We start from the raw sequence: 20,899 nt of genomic DNA, 5'->3' as shown, positions 1-20,899 counted from the left end.
CTGGAGAGGTGGCTCAGAGGTTAAGGGCACTGACTGCTCTTCCAGAGGTCCTGAGTTCAATTCCCAGCAATCACATGGTGGCTCACGACCATCTGTAATGTGATCTGATGCCCTGTTCTGTCCTGTGGGTGGACATGCAGGCAGAGCACTGTGTAAATAATTATAAATAAATCTTTAAAAAAAAAAATCTCAAGCAAAAAGGTGTCACCAGTTAAAAATGTTTAAGAAACCTTCGTTATCTTTATCTTAAATTTAAAAGCTTAAAAAGTATTTTCCAAAAACAAATATATATATATATATATATATATATATATATATATTTTTTTTTTTTTTTTTTTTTCCCCAAATTGCAAGAGTACTTTTTTCCCATAAAAACTGCTGCTATGACTTGGATTTGAGTTGAACACGTCTTCCAACGGTCCACGTTCTGAGCCTTGGTGGCTAGGGAGACAATGTGTGTGGTCATATGACTTTTTAGAGGAGGTGACCCTTCTTGGAAGCGATTAGCATGGATTCCAGGAAACTCCCATGAGACTTGTCCATCATCAAGGAGCAAGGCACCCTACCCACCCTGGCTTCCTGAATCACAAGAGGAAACCTCTCTTTGCGTGTGCGACACAATCAGCCACCATAGGGTGCAGTCAAGGGGGCCCTCACTAGGCTGCTTGATCTTGTCATTTGAATAGCTGCTCCCCGCACCTCAGGCAGTCAAACACTTGGTCCCCAGTTGGTGATGCTGTTTGGGTAGGTGAGTGTGTGGGACTCTGTGCATGTGTGTGTGTGAGTACGTGTGTGTGTGTCTATGAGTATATGTGTGTCTATGAGTATGAGTGTGTATATGTGAGTGTGTGTGTCTATGAGTATGAGTGTGTATATGTGAGTGTGTGTGTCTATGAGTATGTGTGTGTATATGTGAGTGTGTGTGTGAGTACGTGTGTGTGTGTCTATGAGTATATGTGTGTCTATGAGTATGAGTGTGTATATGTGAGTGTGTGTGTCTATGAGTATGAGTGTGTATATGTGAGTGTGTGTGTCTATGAGTATGAGTGTGTATATGTGAGTGTGTGTGTCTATGAGTATGAGTGTGTATATGTGAGTGTGTGTGTCTATGAGTATGTGTGTGTATATGTGAGTGTGTGTGTCTATGAGTATGAGTGTGTATATGTGAGTGTGTGTGTCTATGAGTATGAGTGTGTATATGTGAGTGTGTGTGTCTATGAGTATGAGTGTGTATATGTGAGTGTGTGTGTCTATGAGTATGTGTGTGTATATGTGAGTGTGTGTGTGAGTACGTGTGTGTGTGTCTATGAGTATATGTGTGTCTATGAGTATGAGTGTGTATATGTGAGTGTGTGTGTCTGAGTATGTGTGTGTATATGTGAGTGTGTGTGTGAGTACGTGTGTGTGTGTCTATGAGTATATGTGTGTCTATGAGTATGAGTGTGTATATGTGAGTGTGTGTGTCTATGAGTATATGTGTGTGTCTATGAGTATGAGTGTGTATATGTGAGTGTGTGTGTCTATGAGTATGAGTGTGTATATGTGAGTGTGTGTGTGAGTATGTGTGTGTGTGTCTATGAGTATGTGTGTGTCTATGAGTATGAGTGTGTGTGTCTATGAGTATGAGTGTGTATATGTGAGTGTGTGTCTATGAGTATGAGTGTGTATATGTGAGTGTGTGTGTCTATGAGTATGTGTGTGTATATGTGAGTGTGTGTGTGAGTACATGTGTGTGTGTCTATGAGTATGTGTGTCTATGAGTATGAGTGTGTCTATGTGAGTATGAGTGTCTATGAGTATGAGTGTGTGTGTCTATGAGTATGAGTGTGTCTATGTGAGTGTGTGTGTCTATGAGTATGTGAGTGTGTGTGTCTATGAGTATGTGTGTGTATATGTGAGTGTGTGTGTGAGTACATGTGTGTGTGTCTATGAGTATGTGTGTCTATGAGTATGAGTGTGTCTATGTGAGTATGAGTGTCTATGAGTATGAGTGTGTGTGTCTATGAGTATGAGTGTGTCTATGTGAGTGTGTGTGTCTATGAGTATGAGTGTGTCTATGTGAGTGTGTGTGTCTATGAGTATGAGTGTGTGTGTCTATGAGTATGAGTGTGTATATGTGAGTGTGTGTGTCTATGAGTATGTGAGTGTGTGTGTCTATGAGTATGTGAGTGTGTGTGTCTATGAGTATGTGTGTGTATATGTGAGTGTGTGTGTGAGTACGTGTGTGTGTCTATGAGTATGTGTGTGTCTATGAGTATGTGAGTGTGTATATGTGAGTGTGTGTGTCTATGAGTATGAGTGTGTATATGTGAGTGTGTGTGTCTATGAGTATATGTGTGTGTCTATGAGTATGAGTGTGTGTGTCTATGAGTGTGTGTGTGTGTGTCTATGAGTGTGTGTCTATGAGTGTGTGTGTATCTATGAGTATGTGTGTGAGTATGAGTGTGTGTGTGTCTATGAATGTGTGTGTGTGTCTATGAGTATGAGTGTGTGTGTGTGTGTGCTCTGACACACTTCCAGTTGGCTGTCTTGCTCTGTGTCTGCTCTTGACAGTGTGATCCCTCTGCTTCCTGCTCAAGCTGCCTACTGCCATGTCTTCCCTATTATTATGGACTCTGGAGCCCTCGCAAAAATTAACTCACTCTTCCACAAAACAACAGAAAAACAATTAGTGCAGCCCCTCCAACTCCAAACTAACTATAAATTTTTGTTTACACACTACTCAGCTTAGTTAGTGTTACAGCATGGAAAGCTGACCAATGCAACAAATAAAAATATTGTGAAAATCAGTCCTGGTAGCTGACATCTGTAATCCCAGCCATTTGGGAGGCTGAGAGGAGGAAGACTGCCATGAGCCGTCTGAGCTATTTAGTGAGACTCTCTACCTCAGAAAGAATAGCACACAATGGGTGCTTCTTACCCAAGGGCTGTGGAGGTAGACAGCGCTGAACATTTTTTTAAACAAGGATGGAGCTGGCCAAGCCAGAACACACACCGTCTCCCCACCCCACTTGGTGTTTCCTTGGCTTGCATCCACTGCACTGATTTCCACCCACGGTTAGCAGAACGCTTCTCCAAAGCCATATGGACCAAGATGAGTCATCCGTCATCCTGAATTCCTTTAAGACAGGCCTCTACACATTCAGTCACCTTTAGCAGACTCTGACAAGCACATCCTCTGCTAAACATGAGCATGTGGCTTAGAACAGAAGGGGTCTGAAGGAGAACATGGGGACCAGGCAGTCCTTACACCTTCTCCGTGCCAAGTGGACGGACTCCAGAGCTTTGAAGGAAAAATCAAAACTGAAAATGTCCAGATGGGTTTTCAGGAAGGAAGATGAAAAAAAAAAAAAACAACCTAAATCAGTTGGGAGACTGACGCACTTCGCTAAAAACAGGCCTGTGATGTAAAAGTGCCAGCTCTTCCCCGAGAGAACACTTAAGACAAAAGCAAGCACGAGAAGAGACATAAAACAGTCCATAACCGACTCTGCAACTCTGCAAGGACACATTTTTTTCAAGCTATTTTTGAACTTTATACTTCAACATTTCAGGCCCTGTACACCACCAGCCATGCCTTTATGTAAAGGTTATTCTCCTAAACATTTTGTAGCTAGTCACTCCTTCCTAATCCACCTTCCGTGAGGAGTCGAATGCACAAAAAGGTAGGGTGACCTGGCTAAGGTTACACACAAGTCTGGCAGGCCCCAGTACCCACTGGCCACCTCTTAAAAAGAATTCAATAGAAATATGATCTCTAAAAGGTACACAAATTTTACATGACACGAGGACTTAAAGTTTAAAGGAATTACTGAGAGGTATCTGCAAAACTAGAACTCATCCCAAATACACAAAAAATACTTGGGAAATGGGTAGAAAATAACGCAAACCTATAATGCCAGTGCAGGCTATCGTGGGGCTGGGGAGGGGTAGGAGTGTCATTCCATTGTGAATCCTGCAACTATGCCAACTAATGCAATAGTGAATAGTGGGTATGTGCTGGCTACTTTTATGTGAATTTGACACAAGCTAGAATCACCTGAACAGAAAAAGGAGCCTCAATGAGAAACTGCTCCATTAAGATTGGGCTGGAAAAATAAATAAATAAATAAATAAATAAATAAATTAAATTAAATAAAATAAAATAAAAAGATTGGGCTGGAGGCCGGGCGGTATTGGCACATGCCTTTAATCCTAGCACTTGGGAGGTAGAAGCAGGCAGACCTCTTTAAATTCCAAGCCAGCCTGGTCTACGGAGGGAGTTTAGGACAGCCAAGGCCATACAGAGAAACCCTGTCTCAAAAAACCAAACAGGGGGTAAATTGTGCTGTAGGCAAGCCTGTAGATCATTTCCTTCATTGGTGAATGATGTCAGAGGGCCACTGTGGATGGCACCACCTCCCCCGGGCTGATGGTGCTGGGTGCTACGAGAAAGCACACTGAGCACGCAAGTAAATCCATGGCCTCTGCATCAGCTCCTGCCTTCAGGTTCCTGCCCTGGCTCCCTGCTATGATGGCCTGTGATATAGAAGTGTAAGCAAATGAACTCTTCCTTCCCAAAGCTGCTTTTGGTCATGGTCATCACAGCAATGGAACCAGGAGCCCGAGGAAGGAATGAGTGAAACACCACCTTCCAGGCATGGCATGGCCTTCACATGTCTCAACTCCCGGCGAGCACAAGGCCCGCCTAGGCCGAGCGGTCAGCCATCAGCCATCAGCGTTCTGCCCTGGAGAGGTTCACAAGGCTCTGCCCCACTGCGAGGACTCACAGGCAGGTTAGAGGGACTGCTCCAGAAGAGAGAGACATTTTCTTCAGTTGTGCGTCCACTGGTTGCCCACTCTCCTATAAATAAGCCCTTACCCATGTTCCTTAATTAAACTCACTAGGGCACACACAAAACCAAAAATAAAACAGAAAGAGGTCCAGTTGGGAAAGGGGAGGACCAGTTGGGACAACAAATGAGGAGTAAATTGAATAAAAAACATTTATATACAAAATCTCATAATGAAACTCATAATCTATGCTAATAAAAATATTTTAAGTTGGGGGCCAGAGAAAGATGGCTCAGAGGTCAAGAGCACTGGCTGCTCTCCCAAAGGTCTTCAGTTCAACTCCCAGCAACCACATGGTGGTTCACAACCATCTATAATCAGATCTGGTGCCCTCTTCTAGTGGGCAGGCACACATGCAGGCAGAACATTGTACACATAATAAATAATTTTTTTAAAGTAGTTTAAGTCTTTCATCATTAAAATACTTCTTGGTTATTTGATCAGTGACATAAAATTTGATTAACATGTACAAATCAAAAGACTTTCTCTGCAAGCTCAGAAAACACTAGGCTGACTCATAGCACACTTACTGTGTACCTATTCTCCCCCTCAAATCCATATTTTTCTAACCCATGTTTCCCCCCAGGGGACATCATCTTCTCATTTATATGTCATGTGTCTGAATGTGTGCCCGCATGTTCACGTTTACCATGTCATTAATATTTCATGTGTCTGAATGTGTGCCCGCATGTTCACATGTTTACCATGTCATTTATATGTCATGTGTCTGAATGTGTGCCCGCATGTTCACATGTTTACCATGTCATTTATATGTCATGTGTCTGAATGTGTGCCCGCATGTTCACGTTTACCATGTCATTAATATTTCATGTGTCTGAATGTGTGCCTGCATGTTCACATGTTTAGCATGTGCATGTCTGGTGACAGGGAAGCCAAAAAGGCACTGGAGTTACCGGCTCAAAGCCAGAGCCTCCCACAAGAGCAGCAAGTGATCCTAACCACTGAGCCATCCTCCAGATCCCTCCTCACCTTTTCCAAAAAAATTAACCCAACCGTCTCCATTGTGGCAGTGGCATATGCCTTTAAACCCAGCACTCGGGAGGCAGAGACAGGCCGATCACTGAGTTCGAGGCTAGCCTGGTCTACAAAGTGAGTCCAGGACAGCCAGGGCTACACAGAAAATCTGTCTCGAGAAAAAAACAAAAACAAAAACCAACATCAACAAAAAATTAACTCAAGCCTTTTTTTCATCAGTAAAACAATTTCCTCCCTGGTGTCCTTGGAGGACTATAAAAATGTGTTCTCTCTTACAGTATTTGTAGCTAATTTTTAAAAACATTCTTTACACAGGTTTCCTAAGATGGATAATATAGCACCTTAAAAAAAACAAGGTTTTAGGGGGATGGAGAGGTGGCTCAGAGGTTAAGAGCACTGGCTGCTCCTCCAAAGGTCCAATCCCCAGCAACCACATGGTGGCTCACAACCATCTATAGTGAGATTTGGTGCCCTCTTCTGGCGTGCAGCTGTACATGCAGACAGAAGACTCTTTAAATAATAAATAAATCTTTAAAAAAACAAAAACAAAAAACCACAAAGTTAAAACCATTTGCCCCAAAAAGGGTCAAGTAAACATCCTCCTGAAAGATTCGTCCTGGCTGGGTGTGGTGGTGCACGCTTTGAATCCCAGCACACAGAGGCAGGGGCATCACTGTGAGTTCAATCAAAGCCAGCCTGGTCTACAGAGCAAGTCCAGGACAGCCAAGGCCACACAGAGAGACCCTGTTTCGGAACTCTGGTGCTTGTGATTTGATCACTGCCCCTTGGTAGAGCAGCTTTGAGGGCACACAGAGGAAGGAGACACAGGCTATGTGGATGAGAGCTTTATAGGCTGAGGTCAGACCGCAGAAGAGGAAAGCCCATGTCAGAGGTAGGGGAATAGGCCAAAACGGGAAGGGAGGGTGGGAACGGGAAGATAAGAACAAGGGGATACAACTGAGATATAATTATAATAAATTAAAAGAAACAATTTTTTAAAAAGAAAAAAGAAATCCTGCCTCAAAAAAAAAAACAAAAAACAAAACAAAACAAAAAGATACACCCCTGGGTAGAAATTCAGAATGGAATGACTGGATCATAAATACAGCCAGCACTGCACTGTCCCACATAGCCCCACTCTAACCCCATGGTCTAAACTCACTATGATAGCCCAGGCTGGCTTACAAATTGCTGTAGCCTCCTCCTTCTGCCTCCTAAGTGCAGAGATGAAGGATACCCTCACACTGACCTAAGGCTACCACTTTTATAATTATTTCCTATATAGTCAATATAGGATTTTTAGACACTCTATCTCTGCTAATCTGTAGAATGAAAAACAAGAAACTCATAGTTGGAATTTTATAACCCCAGTAAATGAAAAATAACCTCTTAATTTAAAAATCCATGGCGCTGAGGCAACAGCAGCAGACTTCCCTGGAGTAAATGCTTTCATAGGGAAAGCAGCAGCTAACAAAAGGTTATGAGAGCAATGCAGGGTGTCGAAGCCCAGCCTGCCCCTATCCACTCACCATCCAACAGCCAGTGTTGGGCACTCCGCGTCTCCAGCTCTGACATCATTAGGCGTGTGATCACATGATCTGGAACCAAAAGACCTTTTTCCAGGTACTGCTTTGCCTCGTGACCAACTTCTGTTAGAGAAATTAAAAAAAAAAAAAAAACATTCAAGAAGGCGGCTTCCAAGAAGGGTGTGTTGGCACAAGTCTGTAGTTCCTGCACTCAGGTACACACAGGAGGATTAGGATTCGGGTTGGAAAAGTTCAACATCATCCTACCAGCAAGCTCTAGGGCAAACTGGTCTACGACCTCTGTTTTCCAAAATATGGGAGGAAGAGAAGTTAGTGCGCTCTTAGCTTTCTGGTCCATCGTCCATTACACACAGCGAAGTTGAAAGAAAGCAACTATTACAGTGTTTTAATATTGAGGTGTTTTTTTTTTTCAAAGGAGGCACTGTTGCTTTTTAAATGCCAAGTAGATTATAAAAAGCAACTCTTGCCGAGCTTGGTGGCACATGCCTTTAATCCCAGCACTCAGGGAGGCAGAGGCAGGCAGATCACTGGTTGAGCCCAGGGCAGCCAACGCTACATAGAGGAACCTTGTTGTGGAAAACCAAACAGGTTAAGTAGGCAGGTAAACAGATAGATAGGTAAATAACAGAAAATTTAAAAAGCAAGTATTTGAGACATAACAGGTAAAAATACAAAAAAAGGAATGGCCAAGAAGATTAGAGACAGAGGTGGGACGCAAAAGGCTTAGAAGGAAGCACAGGAAGACTGGGGGAGGATCGGCCATTTCCGGAGAGACCAGAGAGAGAAAGCCATGCACCTGACTTTGAAATCACAGCACTGGGGAAGCACACACAGGTAGATATCCGGGAATAAGAAGCAAATTGCAGGGCAGTTAGGGCTACATAGTTAGGCCCTGTCTCAAGGAATACCACATAGGCAGGCATCACAGCCAAGCCCTATGATCAACACGCAGGAGGCCAAGGAAGGAGCAAGAGTTTAAATGAAGGCTACATCAGAAAGACCTGTCTCCAAAACTTTAAAACTACTATATAAGATCACACAGACAGACAGACAGACACACACACACACACACACACACACACACACACACACGAGTTTTCTTCTCCTGCACCTCAATATAAGCAGATGGCATGCAGTGACAGTTGTAAAGGCAAGTTGGCATTATTAGTGGACTACCAAGTTCATGAAAGGATATAAATTAAAATATAATTCAGAGAAAAACAATTTCCCATATATAGAAACTATTGCATGAGACTGACAGACAAAGGATTGCGCGAAACCTGTGTTTTTCTAGGAACTGAACACTTGCTACAAAAATGAAGTCCTCTGCTGAGCAGGGATCTGAGCCACTGAGAGCCACATTCACACAGGCATAAGTTCTTAAAAAACACAAACCCACGCAGGTGAGATGGCTCAGTGGGTGAAGGTGGCTGCTACCAAACCTGAGTACCTGAGACCTCAACACCCTGGAACCCACAGGGTGGACAGAACAGGCTCCAGCAAGTTGCTCTTACCTCTACGCACGCTATGGCACACACCTGCACACTAGGATACATGATGAATGGGTAGAGGCGAGGATGGGTTGATGGGCAGGCAGGCGGGCAGGCAGGCGGACAGGCAGATGGGCAGGCGGGCGGGCAGGCAGGCGGGCAGGCAGATGGGCAGGCAGATGGGTGGGCGGGCAGGCAGGCGGGCAGGCGGGCAGGCAGATGGGCAGGCAGACAGGCGGGCAGGCGGGCGGGCGGGCAGGCGGGCGGGCGGGCAGATGGGCAGGCAGACAGGCGGGCAGGCAGATGGGCAGGCGGGCAGGTAGGCAGGCAGGCAGGCGGGCAGGTAGGTAGGCAGGCAGGCAGGCGGGCAGGTAGGCAGGCAGGCAGGCGGGCAGGCAGGCGGGCAGGTAGGCAGGCAGGCAGGCGGGCAGGCAGGCGGGCAGGCAGGCAGGCGGGCAGGCAGGCGGGCAGGCAGATGGGCAAGCAAATGGGCGGGCAGGCGGGCAGGCAGGCGGGCAGGCAGATGGGCAGGCAGGCGGGCAGGCAGACAGGTAGGTAAGTAGCTAGGTAGGTAGATACCCAAGAATAATAGTAGTGGGTTGGGGGAGAATGTCTGAGAAGTATGAATAAAATAAAATAATAAATAAAAACACAGGTCCAAGCCAGATATGATGGGCTGTGCCTATAATCACAGCCACTGGGACGCTGAGGCAAGAAGAAGACTGCAACATGGAGGGGGCTACCCAGGCTACAGAGACCCTGTTCTCAAAGGAAACCAACCGCAACACAGTCCAAAGCATCCCAGGCCTGAGCATTTGTTAACATGCACCAGAGGTGCAACCCAAACTGGGCAAGCATATACTTCCTAAGATTTGTAGCTATGGAAACCTGAGGTGGCTCTGTTAGGTAGTTACTCGCTGCCACACAGAACCAACAGATGACCTGAGGATGCCCAGAACCAATATGGCAAGAGAACTGATGCTGGCCACACCCGTGCTGTGGCACAGGTACGCACGTGGGTGCACGGACACACACATTTTGAAGGAATCACATTTATTCGGTAAGCATTATTAATCATAAACTATGTGGTGAGTAATACCTTGGATAAAGTTTGAGCTTACTGGAAGTTTATTATGTCCCTGAGAACAACGGCATCCACAGCTAAGTAACACATCACAGTAGTCTGTGTGCTGTGTCCAAAATCCTCATTAAGGTCCTCCCCCTCACCTCCAAAGTTAGACTTGACAGCTTCACTGACATAATGTATACACCATAAAATTTCCATTTTATGACATACAACACTGAGAATGACCGAAACAAGTGGCTAACTATATATGGCTGACAGGTATGTGGATACAGGCAGTGCTGGGGGTAAACCCAGACCCTCACATGAGTGCACTATCACAAAGCATCTTACTTCCCCAGCCATTGGCCGAGGGCGGGGGCCACGGGGGAATGAGAAGGCACCTGGGAAACACACTGCAGGTGTTTGGGACCCTCCACATATATGGAGGAACCCCAAGCCCTCACAGGCATTTGGTGGTGATTCTGAAGGGCGTGGTGTTTAAAGCAGCCTTGGAAATGTCACCCCTGAACCCCAAGACCAGCTTCTTCAATTGAGGGGCCTGGTGCAAACTCAAAGTATGGTTAAAGCCCTCCATGGAAAACAAAGAACTTCAAGATGGCGTGGCAGAGCATTCAACTAAGTAGGTGTAGGTCACAGAACAAGGCACGATGGCATTGGAACAGGGGTGGCATGAGCATGCAAAGGAGGCTGTGAGAGTCCCAAGCAAAGACAAAGGCTTGACACAGGAAGCAGAAGCAAGGAAGGATCCCTTCATCCCAGTACCTCAGCTTGACCCAAACCAAGCTTAAAATAACCCTGTGGGGGAGCCGTCCAGCATTCTCACTTGAATGTGTAATTGAGACAAGGGTCCAGGTGCAGCCTGCTTTCCCAACTATTCCAGGCAGCTTTGGCTCCCTCTGATAGATGGCAGCCAGCATGTCCACTGCCCTGACACAGTGCATCACACACAGAGACCTACACCATCCCAAAAACTGGCCCTGCAAGCTGGGCGTGTGGTGCACATCTTTAATCCTAGCACTCGGGAGGCAGAGGCAGGTGGATCTCTGTGAGTTTGAAGCCAGCCTGGTCTACAAAGAGAGTCCTGGACAGCCAAGGCTACACAGAGAAAACCTGTCTCGAAAAACCATGTCTAGATGAATTACAGAGCTGATCCAACTTCCTAAGGAATCCAAAGATGAACACACATACTTTTATTTATTTACATTCATTCATTCTCTCTCCATAGACACGTTTTCTTTCTCTTTCTATTTATCTATCTTTCTATCTATCATGTGTCTATGTATCTATCACGTACAGGGGAGGGGGATGCCAGCTGGGGCATCTCTAAGTTGCACAGTGGCCTCTAACTTGAAATCAATGTGCTCCAACCTCCCATGTGTTGAGATTAGAGCTGCGTGCGTGCCACTTTCCTGGCAAAAACTTTAAACTTAAATTGTTACAGAGCTTTGGCAAAGTGGCTCATCCTTCTAAAACTCCTGCTTCCAAGTTTTGTTGGCTCACATGTGTTTGGGGTTTACAGTTGCCCACATTCATGGAAGCAAAGAGCAGACCCTGGTCAAGAATACCGTAGCCAGCTACAAATGGGCAGCATGCAGGGCCCACTGTGAGCACATCTAAGATAGAAGACAACGACTCTTCCTGGTCTTATGGCTGTGATTCCACTAAGAACTCATTGAGCTGGGATGTGACAGATGCCAGGCCCTGCGCCAGCCTACCACTTGGCCCGTCTCAAAGCTTAAAGCTTTCAACAGCAAAATGCCATGGCAATTTCTGTCACTGGGCAAAAAGTTAAAGTCAGTAACAACCATAACTAAATTACAAAGACCAGTTGTAGTAACGCACACCTGTAACCCTAATACCACAGAGTGAGGCAGTCAGGAGGAATGCTGCAAGTTCAAGGTCAGCGTGGTATACGTGATGAGTTCCAGGCCACCTAAAGGAACCCTGTCTCAAAAAGACAAAAACTGGCGAGATGGCTCCACCAGCAAAACCAACTGCCACCAAGCTTAACAACCTGAGTTAGACACCTGAGATCCACACAGTAGAGAGAACTTAGTCCCTCAAGTTTGTCCTCTGACCTCCCATGAGCAGCACAGCATGTGCCACTGCCACCACCAGCCCACACACGCGGTGGTATGACTGATGGGGAGTGATGTCACTGGAGGTGGGATTACAAGTACACAGGCTTCCAGCTCACTCTCTGCTTTGTGCCTGTGGCTGAGGATGTGAGCTCCCAGCTGCCTGCTCCTGCCACCATGCCCATGCTTACTGCCATGCCTCCCTGCCACGGGCTCTTACCTCAACAGAACCATAAGCTGAAGTAAACTCTTCCTTCTACAACCTTCCTTGGCTATGGTGTCTTGTCACAGCAACCGAAAATTCATACAGTGCTCACCTGTCTTTTGTTGGCAAAATCTTACTAAATATAAAGGTGTATGTTTTTCTTCCTACAGAATCTGGCTAGTGGGGCTGGAGAGACAGCTCAAAGGTTAAGAGCACCACTGGCTGCTCTTCCAAAGGTCCTGAGTTCAATTCCCAGCAGCCATATGGTGGCTCACAACCATCTATAAGGAGATCTGGTGCCCTCTCCTGGTGTGCAGGTGTACATGCAGACAAAACACTATATACATAATAAATAAATCTTTTTTTAAAAAGAATCTGGATAGTTATATAAAAGTTAAAAGCAGACAAAATTATTTTAACAATGAGTTACATATTACAAATGCGGGAAATTAAGATTATAAGAAAACAAGGCACTGGCTGGCAGGAGTAGGGGTGTAAAGGAGATATTTAAAAGGAACTGTTTTGTACCAGCAATCTTCTATTTCTTGGGCTAGATAATAACACACAACTCTCTCTCTCCTCCCTCCCTCCCCGTGTGTGTGTGTGTGTGTGTGTCTGTCTGTCTGTCTGACTGTCTGTCTGTCTGTCTAAATAAGAACAAACTGGACTCAGAAGACAAGCTAGTCAAATGTCTACCTTGCAGAACTTTTCATGGTGTGCCTGGCTGGGTTACTAAAGACAAGCATCCTGTGCCTATTCAATGTCTCTGAAGAAAAACCTTGGCAAGGAACCAATCCCTTTCCAAGGCTGCATACCCCATAAGCCCCAGATGCAATGTGAAAGGGACAAAACTAGAAGAAATAGGGTGCCCCCTTAGCAGCAACTCTTCTGCAAATACCAATAGCAAAATGTCCAACACACATGAGGCCTGGTCATCCACACCATAGCTTTGTGATCCTAGAGACTAAGTTCTTCCTCCCCCATGAATAGTCAGAGTAGTCTCCAGAGTACTCAGGCCACTTCCTTGAAAAATACTGAGTCCTCCTGTAAACCGTTCATCCTTCATGTTACTTTGCTAAAGAAAATATGCGAGCCAGGCATGGTGGCACACACCTTTAGCTCCAGCAGTAGAGAGACAGAGGCTGGGGGATCTGAGTTCAAGGCCAGTCTGTTCTATTTAGCAAGTTCCAGGATAGCCGAGGACAACATTGTGAGACTCTGTCTGAAAAACTAAAAACACTTTAAAGAGTCTTAGAGGAGGAGGGGTCACAAAGAGAAAAAATGCTCAGAGAGAGAGAGAGAGAGAGTGTGTGTGTGTGTGTGTGTGTGTGTGAGAGAGAGAGAGAGAGAGAGAGAAAGAGAGTGTAAAAGCTTCAGAAGAAAATATTCTTAGAAAATCTTGGGTAAGGAGTTTCCTGCCAAGCCTGACCTGTAAAGGAGAGGACTCACATACAAACTGTGCCCTCTGACCTCTGGTGCCCAAGTACACACAGAACCACAGATAACAATCTGAAGAGATAAGCTCAGCGGTGCTCACCCACAGGAAAAACTCAAGCATGGTAGCCTATGCTAGCTGGGGGCTGACAAAAGAGGATCCCTGGAGCTTGCGGTCTAGTCAGCTTAGTTTAATGAACCAGCCCTAGGTCCTAGTAACTACACCTGTGAAATGACACCCACATTCATCCCCAACCACCCCTTTACAGCACACAGAAATGACATGTGCCAAAGACTGATTTGTAGCTCCATTAGTAGAGCGCTTGCCTGGCACATACAGCAAGCCCTGAGTTCTATCTCCCAGCACTATACAAACTAGACATGGTGGTACACACCTGTAGTCCCAGCTTGGAAGGTGATTGTAGGAGGGTCAATCAAAAAAAGCTCAAGGACACACTTCACTATAGGGTCTCAGGTAGCCCCAGCTTTTAAAAAAAGACCGAGTTTTAGTAGGTAAAGTGGTTGCCATTAGGTAACTGTAAGAGTCCGTGTTCAGATCCCAAGAATCCACATAAATGAGTGTGGTGGCCGGCCAGTAACTCTAGAGCTCAGATAACTGAACAAAACATCCCCGGAGAATGTGGCTAGCCTCAACCGCATCAGTAAGCTCTGGGTTCAACTAAGAGGCCTGCCTCAATAAAGATGGCTAGAAATCAAGAAAGACTCCTGAAGACACATTCATGCACCTGCACACATGAACAGGCTCACATATTACATCTACACACACACACACACACACACACACACACACACACACACACACACACGATGTCAGGTTGGGCATGGAGTGACTCACACCTCCAATTCCATCACTCAGAAGGTTGAAGAAGGAGAATCATCCTGGTTTGAGGACAGCTTGGACTATAGAATAAGACCCTGTGTCAAAAAATAAACAAGACCAACAAACAAGCCCAAGTCCTTTAGGGGTAGAAACTATGGCAAATTCCCCAAGTCACTGTGACACTTAGCCCCAAAAGTGTCTTTTCAGACAGTCGGCATCCAAGCTTCAGTCAGCCTTGCTGAATCAAGCACAGGCTTTTCTTCCTTGGTATTGCAAAACCAATTTTAAAATCACCCCGACGCTTGCTGCTGGGAGCTATGAAGAAAACGCTGACTCTAGTGTAATGACAGAGAGCATGCAGCTTATAGCCAGGCTGGCAGGGTTTAAGTGTCAGCTCTGACAATTAAGGCTACTATAAGGGGCTTTGGTCACTTATGCCCCGGAAATGGCTGTGTCACTACCTGTTTTCAAAGACATGGAATGTGCCTCTTTGATCTCTGCAAACCTCACAGGAAAACATCTGAGATGCTGGTTCCTAAGTGTCAGTGGGGGATCTAGGCATCTCACTGAATCACAAATACGTCTCAGCAATATACATATACCCATTTCTTTTAAGTAAGGAAGAAACTGAAAAGGGAACTCGCGGAGGGCCGAAGAGTTGCCGAAGCAGCTATGCTTACGTGTGCTCACTGGGGCAAACATGAAGCCTAGAGTTTGGAGCCCAGCACCCAGATAACAAATCAAGACCCTTTACCCCAAAGTTCTCTTCTTGCCTCCACATGAACACACAGGCAGATAGCACATTAATTTCTTTTTTTTTTTTTTTTTTTGAGCCTTCTTACTGATTTGAAGAACAGTGCAAACCCTCGTTTTTAAAAACTTAAAACCATAAAAAGTGATTGGAATTTCAGAAGCCAAGCCAACGCAGACATCGGCATCTGCTTGTTTTCTTGGCCCAGCACCAGAGCACGTGCACACTCATAAAACCCACCATGAACATCTGGTGGAGTACCGCAGGCCGCCTCAAGCAGCCAAGGAAAACAGAGACAGCAGAAGACCACAAGGAAACAGATAAGGACAAGTGCCCTGGAAGTCAGCCAGAGCATCCACACTGAAGCATCTTTTCAGCGTCAAGCCTGCTGCACATGAGCCCTGGTAGCCACCACACCAGACATAACAAACAGTCCCGAGGAGTGCGGTTGTCCTTCCTTCCGGGAGCTCTTTTTCTCTGCAAAAACCAAAGAACAGCATCCCTGGTAACCTGATCCAGTCCAGTGACTGCCCCCACTCAGAGGACAGAAAGGAATTTCATTCTCAGTCTGACCTGGCCACGGCAGCCGGCTGCCATGCAGTTGGCGGGGCCAGCCCCTGAGCAGGAAGTATCCTGGCTGTGGATCAGCCGAGGGGCGATTGTTCTCCATGCTGTCTGTGCAGGTGGCACAGGCTGCCATGGCTGCTCAGACACCGCTTTTCCCTTCCCTCTCCGCTCTTCAATTTTTTCATAACCTGGTGGAGAAATAAAACCGAAAACCAAAAATGTGCCCAAAGCAGGTTGGAAGTGCAGGCAAGAGCTGATGTCAAGACTTCCCGTGGGATTGCAGCACTGAGGGACCCTGCAGCACACTGACAGGCCAACCTGCAGCCAGTCAGCTGGCAGCAACAATAGCAACAGCAGTAGTCACTAAGCACTATGGGTTTGGGGCTGGAGAGATGGCTCTGCAGTTAGCTGTCCTTTGCAGACGGCCTGGGGTTCAGCTCCCACCATGCACAACAGCCACCTCAAATAATTCCAGGTCCCAGGAATCTGATGCCATCTTCAGGCTTCTACAGGCACCCACACACAGGTGGCATATGGCCAAAAAGATATACACATAAACCAAAGAAATATAAAACTGTTTAAAATAAATTTCAAAAACAAAACACTAAGGACTGAGCATGACTGTCCCAACTATGGTGAAGGCAACTATTAGATTTCTGAAACTAAAAGGTGTTAGTTGGGCATAGTGACATACACCTGTAACCCCCCACACTAAGGACACTAAGGCAGGTGGGTTATAAGAAGTTTGAGGCCAGCCTGGGCTACACAGCAAGATTTTACTCCTGCCCCCTCCAAAAAACAAAAAACAAAAAAACCAGAAACTAAACATTTTACATAAAAGCATACAAACTATATATTATGCTTGATTTCCTTTTTTGGTTTTGTTTTTATTTTGTTGTATTTTGTTGCAACAGGGCTTTGGTCTTGTTACGTAGTCCAGGAAGGTAGAATAGTATAGTCCATGCTGACCTCAAACCCAGCCTGCCAAATGCTGTTGTTTCGTTTTGGTTTGGTTTTTCGAGACAGGGTTTCTCTGTGTAGCCTTGGCTGTCCTGGACTCCCTTTGTAGACCAGACTGGCCTTGAACTCACAGCAATCCACCTGCCTCTGCCTCCCGAGTGCTGTCTTTTGTTTTGTTTTTTTGTGGGGGTTTTTGTTGTTGTTGTTGGTTTTTTGAGACAGGGTTTCTCTGTGTAGCAGCTGTTCTGGAACTCGCTCTATAGGCTGGTCTCGAACTCCAGAGGCCTGCCTCTGCCTCCCGAGTGGACTTCTTAATTTCTAAGTGATGCTTCTTCTACTAGGGGGAAGATTGATTGTGATGTCCAGGCATTTTGGGCTACATGTGTGGTCTTGTCTCTAGGAGTAGTCTTCCTAATCATGGCTACAGTTTCCATTCATTATTGTGAGCCCTAAGTTGTGGTTATACTATTGTCCCTAACATGCAGTTAGCACTTGGTCTCCACATAATTGGATCCCAGAGTCATCTTTTAAAAAGCAAAAACAAAACAAAACAAAAAAGACTCAAGATCTTCTATGTACCCTAGGCTGGCCTGAATGAAACCAGTTAGTGATCCTCCTGCCTCAGCCTCTCAAATGCTGGGCATATACCACCATGCTTGGCCCATCAGTATTTTTCAGTGGTATAAATAAAAAAAAAAAAGTAAGAATGAGTGATAATCGTGATGATGGTGGTGATAAATGAACAATCCAAGGTCTACCCTAGGCAAGAGAAAGGTAAAATCTTATAGCTAGCTAACAAGTGTATCCAGAGGTAAAGGCGCTTACCACCAAGGCTTGACAACCTTAGTGTGATCACTGGAAACTACAGAATACAAGTAGAAAACTGGGTCCCACAAGTGTACACACACACACACACACACACCAAAAAAGAACCTCAAACCTCAATACTATTCCCCCCTTTCTTAGAGACTCTCAAGGGGAAGATAGCTTTATCTAAATTTTCAATCAAGTGTTTAAAAGAGCCAAGAGTCCAGGCTTCTACTACTGCTCGCTCTAGTCTGGCAGACGGGTCTCTGAACCAGGAGACCTCTCTAGAGCCAGGGAGTTGGGAGGTAGTACCTGTAGTGAGAAACCAGCAAGCACTGGACGCCTGCAAGGGGGCAGCAGAGAAAGCAGAGCTGTGACAAACCAGGACAGCCACATGCTGACCTCTAGCAGGGTGGGCAATGGCTAGCGGGTGTGTTAGTAATGAGTGACAATAGTGTCTAATATGCCAGGCCAAAATGCTGCTTGCCCTAAACCTTCGATACAAGCCCTTCGTTATCAAGGCACTCTGAGGGACGGAAGTTACAAGGACAGTGTCCAACGTAGGACGAAGCCATGCAGGAAAGACTAAAAAGCAGAAGTGAATATCAGGCAAGCAGGAGATCTCAAATGGGTACTGAAGGTACCTCATAGGGGATGGGAAGCTATTAAGTCCCCGACCCTTCGCTAAGTTGACTAGCACAGCTCGTCCTTGAACTAGCTCAGTAGCCACGGCAGGCTTGCCGTCATCCTCTGCCTTAGCCACCCAAACTGCTGATATTATAATACGTAAAAACACATCTTTTTAGGATTTTAAAGTATTTTTCAATTTTGTAAGTGGTGGGGGTTGGGTGCCTATAGAAACCAGGTGTTAAACTCTCGTAAAGCTGAACATAGGATTATAAGGCAATTGTGATCCACTCAATGTTGTTACAGGTAATTGAACTCGAGTCCTGTGGAAAAGTCTGTGCTCTTAAGCAATGAGCCAGCCTGCCTTGCATCGTTTCAACATAACAGACAATGCCGGAGGACTTGAGAAAAGGCAATGCTCTGTTAGGAGCTAACACACCCTATAATGCCTCACCAGAAAGGCTCAACATTGTGACCAGGATTTGTGCTGATTTAATAATCTCTTGAAATATCAGACCAAGCTGGTCTAGAATCCAAAGATGGGGTAAGGGGGAAGAGCCAATGGATTTAAGGCCCAGTAAACAAGGTGCTGGGGATGGCGCAGCGATTAAAAGCACTGTGTATGTGCTCTTGGAGAGGACACAGTGGATCCCAGCACCCACATGGTAGCTCACAAACATCTCAACTCCAGTTCCATGGGATGCAAGGCCCTCTCCTGGCTTCCTCAGGCACCAGGCGTGCAAGTGGTACATAGACATACATACAGACAGAAAAAAAAAAACTACCCATATGCATGAAATAAAGTGAGCTCTAAAAAGAAACAGTTAACTGCCGTTCTGCTTCCAGTGGGACAACCCATTCCCGGTTATTTATATTCCTACAGGCTCCTAGTACACATTCCAAGGTGCTTCCCTCATTAGCCAAATGGCCTGTAGGGTACCAGCCCCTTGATTTCAACCCATAAGCTTACTCTGGTCTCTGGTCTTCAAATCCACATCACTATTCCAAATAGCACATACCTGAAAGTTGAATGCTGTACCAGGGAGACTAATTTTAGAGGCACTTCAAAATGTTCGCACTAACTCTGCTGCCAGAGAAAGGAGAAAAACAACGCAGGCACACAGTTCAGAAATGCCCGGGCTGCTCTCCAAAGGGTTCATGAAGACATTGACATATTCAACAGTGACTTCCCTCCCCTCTCCATTATAAACCAGGACACCTAAGCACCTCTAGAGATGACTAAAACCCAGGCAATGTACACCCCTCATCAGCCAAAGCAGCGACTGAAAAAAGCAGCCAATAAAATTAAGTGGTTTTAAAGCCAGTCCACTTCAAGGGTATAAATAGATTTCCACTGCTTTGCTTAAAATGTCAAACAAATCTTACAAAGCTGTCCCCTGACCCCCACATGTGCTGTGGCATGCACATACATGTACAAATGTGCATCAAGTTCAATTTTTTTTTTTTTCATTTTAAGAGGCTCAGTGGTTACGAGCACTGCCTTTACAGAGACTTCAGGTTCAATTCCCAGCACCCAGCTGGAAGCTAACGAGCCTCCGTAACTCCAGTTTCAGAGGCTTCCAATGCCTTCTTCTTGCCTCCTAGGGTACCATGGCACACACATGGTGCATACATACATGCAGGGGAAAATGCCATACACATAAGACAAATGATGATAGTATCTTTTATGCTCACTTTGGTGATGTTTAGTCTATTTTGCTTTGTCTTTTGTACGACCTTCTAAGAGCAACTACAACTATATGATTCTTGGTAGCAATCAGTGAAATATTTTTCCTCCCTCACAAATATGTTTGTCAGATATATTGGGGCAGAAGGCTGAAGAAGATGCTCCAGTATTATAGAGAGTTTTGGGTGACTATTCAGGTAGAAAACTATCTCTGTCATCTTTTCATTTGGAAAGCTACTAATCTGCACTCCCGGCAAACTCAGGTAATCAAATGTATTCCTTCTCAAGTCTCCGATGGAGTTGAAGACCAGGTAGCTTAGTTTTACAATGAAGCTTAACTGTTTAGGGATAAAGATGTTTTTAGGTCTAGATAGATGTTTTAAGTTGATAATGACAAGATGTGGTGGGGAATGATTTACATTCAGAATTTTAGACGCACCAAGATAGGAAAGATGTCATCTTCAAGGCTGTCAAATACAAACAGCCAAAACACTAAGAATGTAACATTTATATAATTCCTGATTGTATCATTGTTATTCTTGCTACAGGTAGTTTATTATATATATGTGGAATAATATAAATATATATGTAGAAAAAAGAAAGAAAACTTGAAAAAAAGAAAATTGTAGGATTGGATGTGGCAGTGCAAACCTACAACTTAGCAACTGGGAGGCTGACGCAGAAGAATGAGTTCCAGGGCAGCCTGGTCTGTTCAGCAAGAATTTGTCTCAAAGAGAAGGAGACACTGTTACAATAGATCACTATAGTGAGGACCCGGTCCTCAGAGGGAGCAGCCATGAAGGAGCTTGAGCAGACTCCTGGTCTGTACGGCCTGACACTTGGACAACACAGCAAAGTGCAAAGGAGCGGACTCTATAGCTCCTTGTGGCCTTTTAGAGGCCACTTATCACTAAACAGATTTAAGAGGTAACTAAGAAGTGCCGGCCATAGTGACTGAAGCAGGAGTTGAAAGCTAGCCTAGGCTGCAC

The 20,899-nt window shown here is 45.3% G+C and overlaps 1 protein-coding gene across 2 annotated transcripts in view; it reads right to left on the bottom strand.

The window, feature by feature from the left end:
- Window positions 1-20,899, bottom strand: part of Ak4 (adenylate kinase 4) — a 51,457-nt gene that overhangs the window by 12,909 nt on the left and 17,649 nt on the right. For both annotated transcript variants that reach the window (XM_051164780.1, XM_051164789.1), the window contains exon 2: window positions 7,359-7,478. In XM_051164780.1, coding sequence (XP_051020737.1) covers window positions 7,359-7,478 — 120 coding nt within the window. The remainder of the gene's footprint in view (window positions 1-7,358; window positions 7,479-20,899) is intronic.

Source organism: Acomys russatus, chromosome 2 (genome assembly GCF_903995435.1).
Source record: "Acomys russatus chromosome 2, mAcoRus1.1, whole genome shotgun sequence".
Lineage (NCBI taxonomy): Eukaryota > Metazoa > Chordata > Mammalia > Rodentia > Muridae > Acomys > Acomys russatus.
Note: the sequence above shows the minus strand (reverse complement) of the source record. Positions and strands in the feature narration are given on the sequence as shown.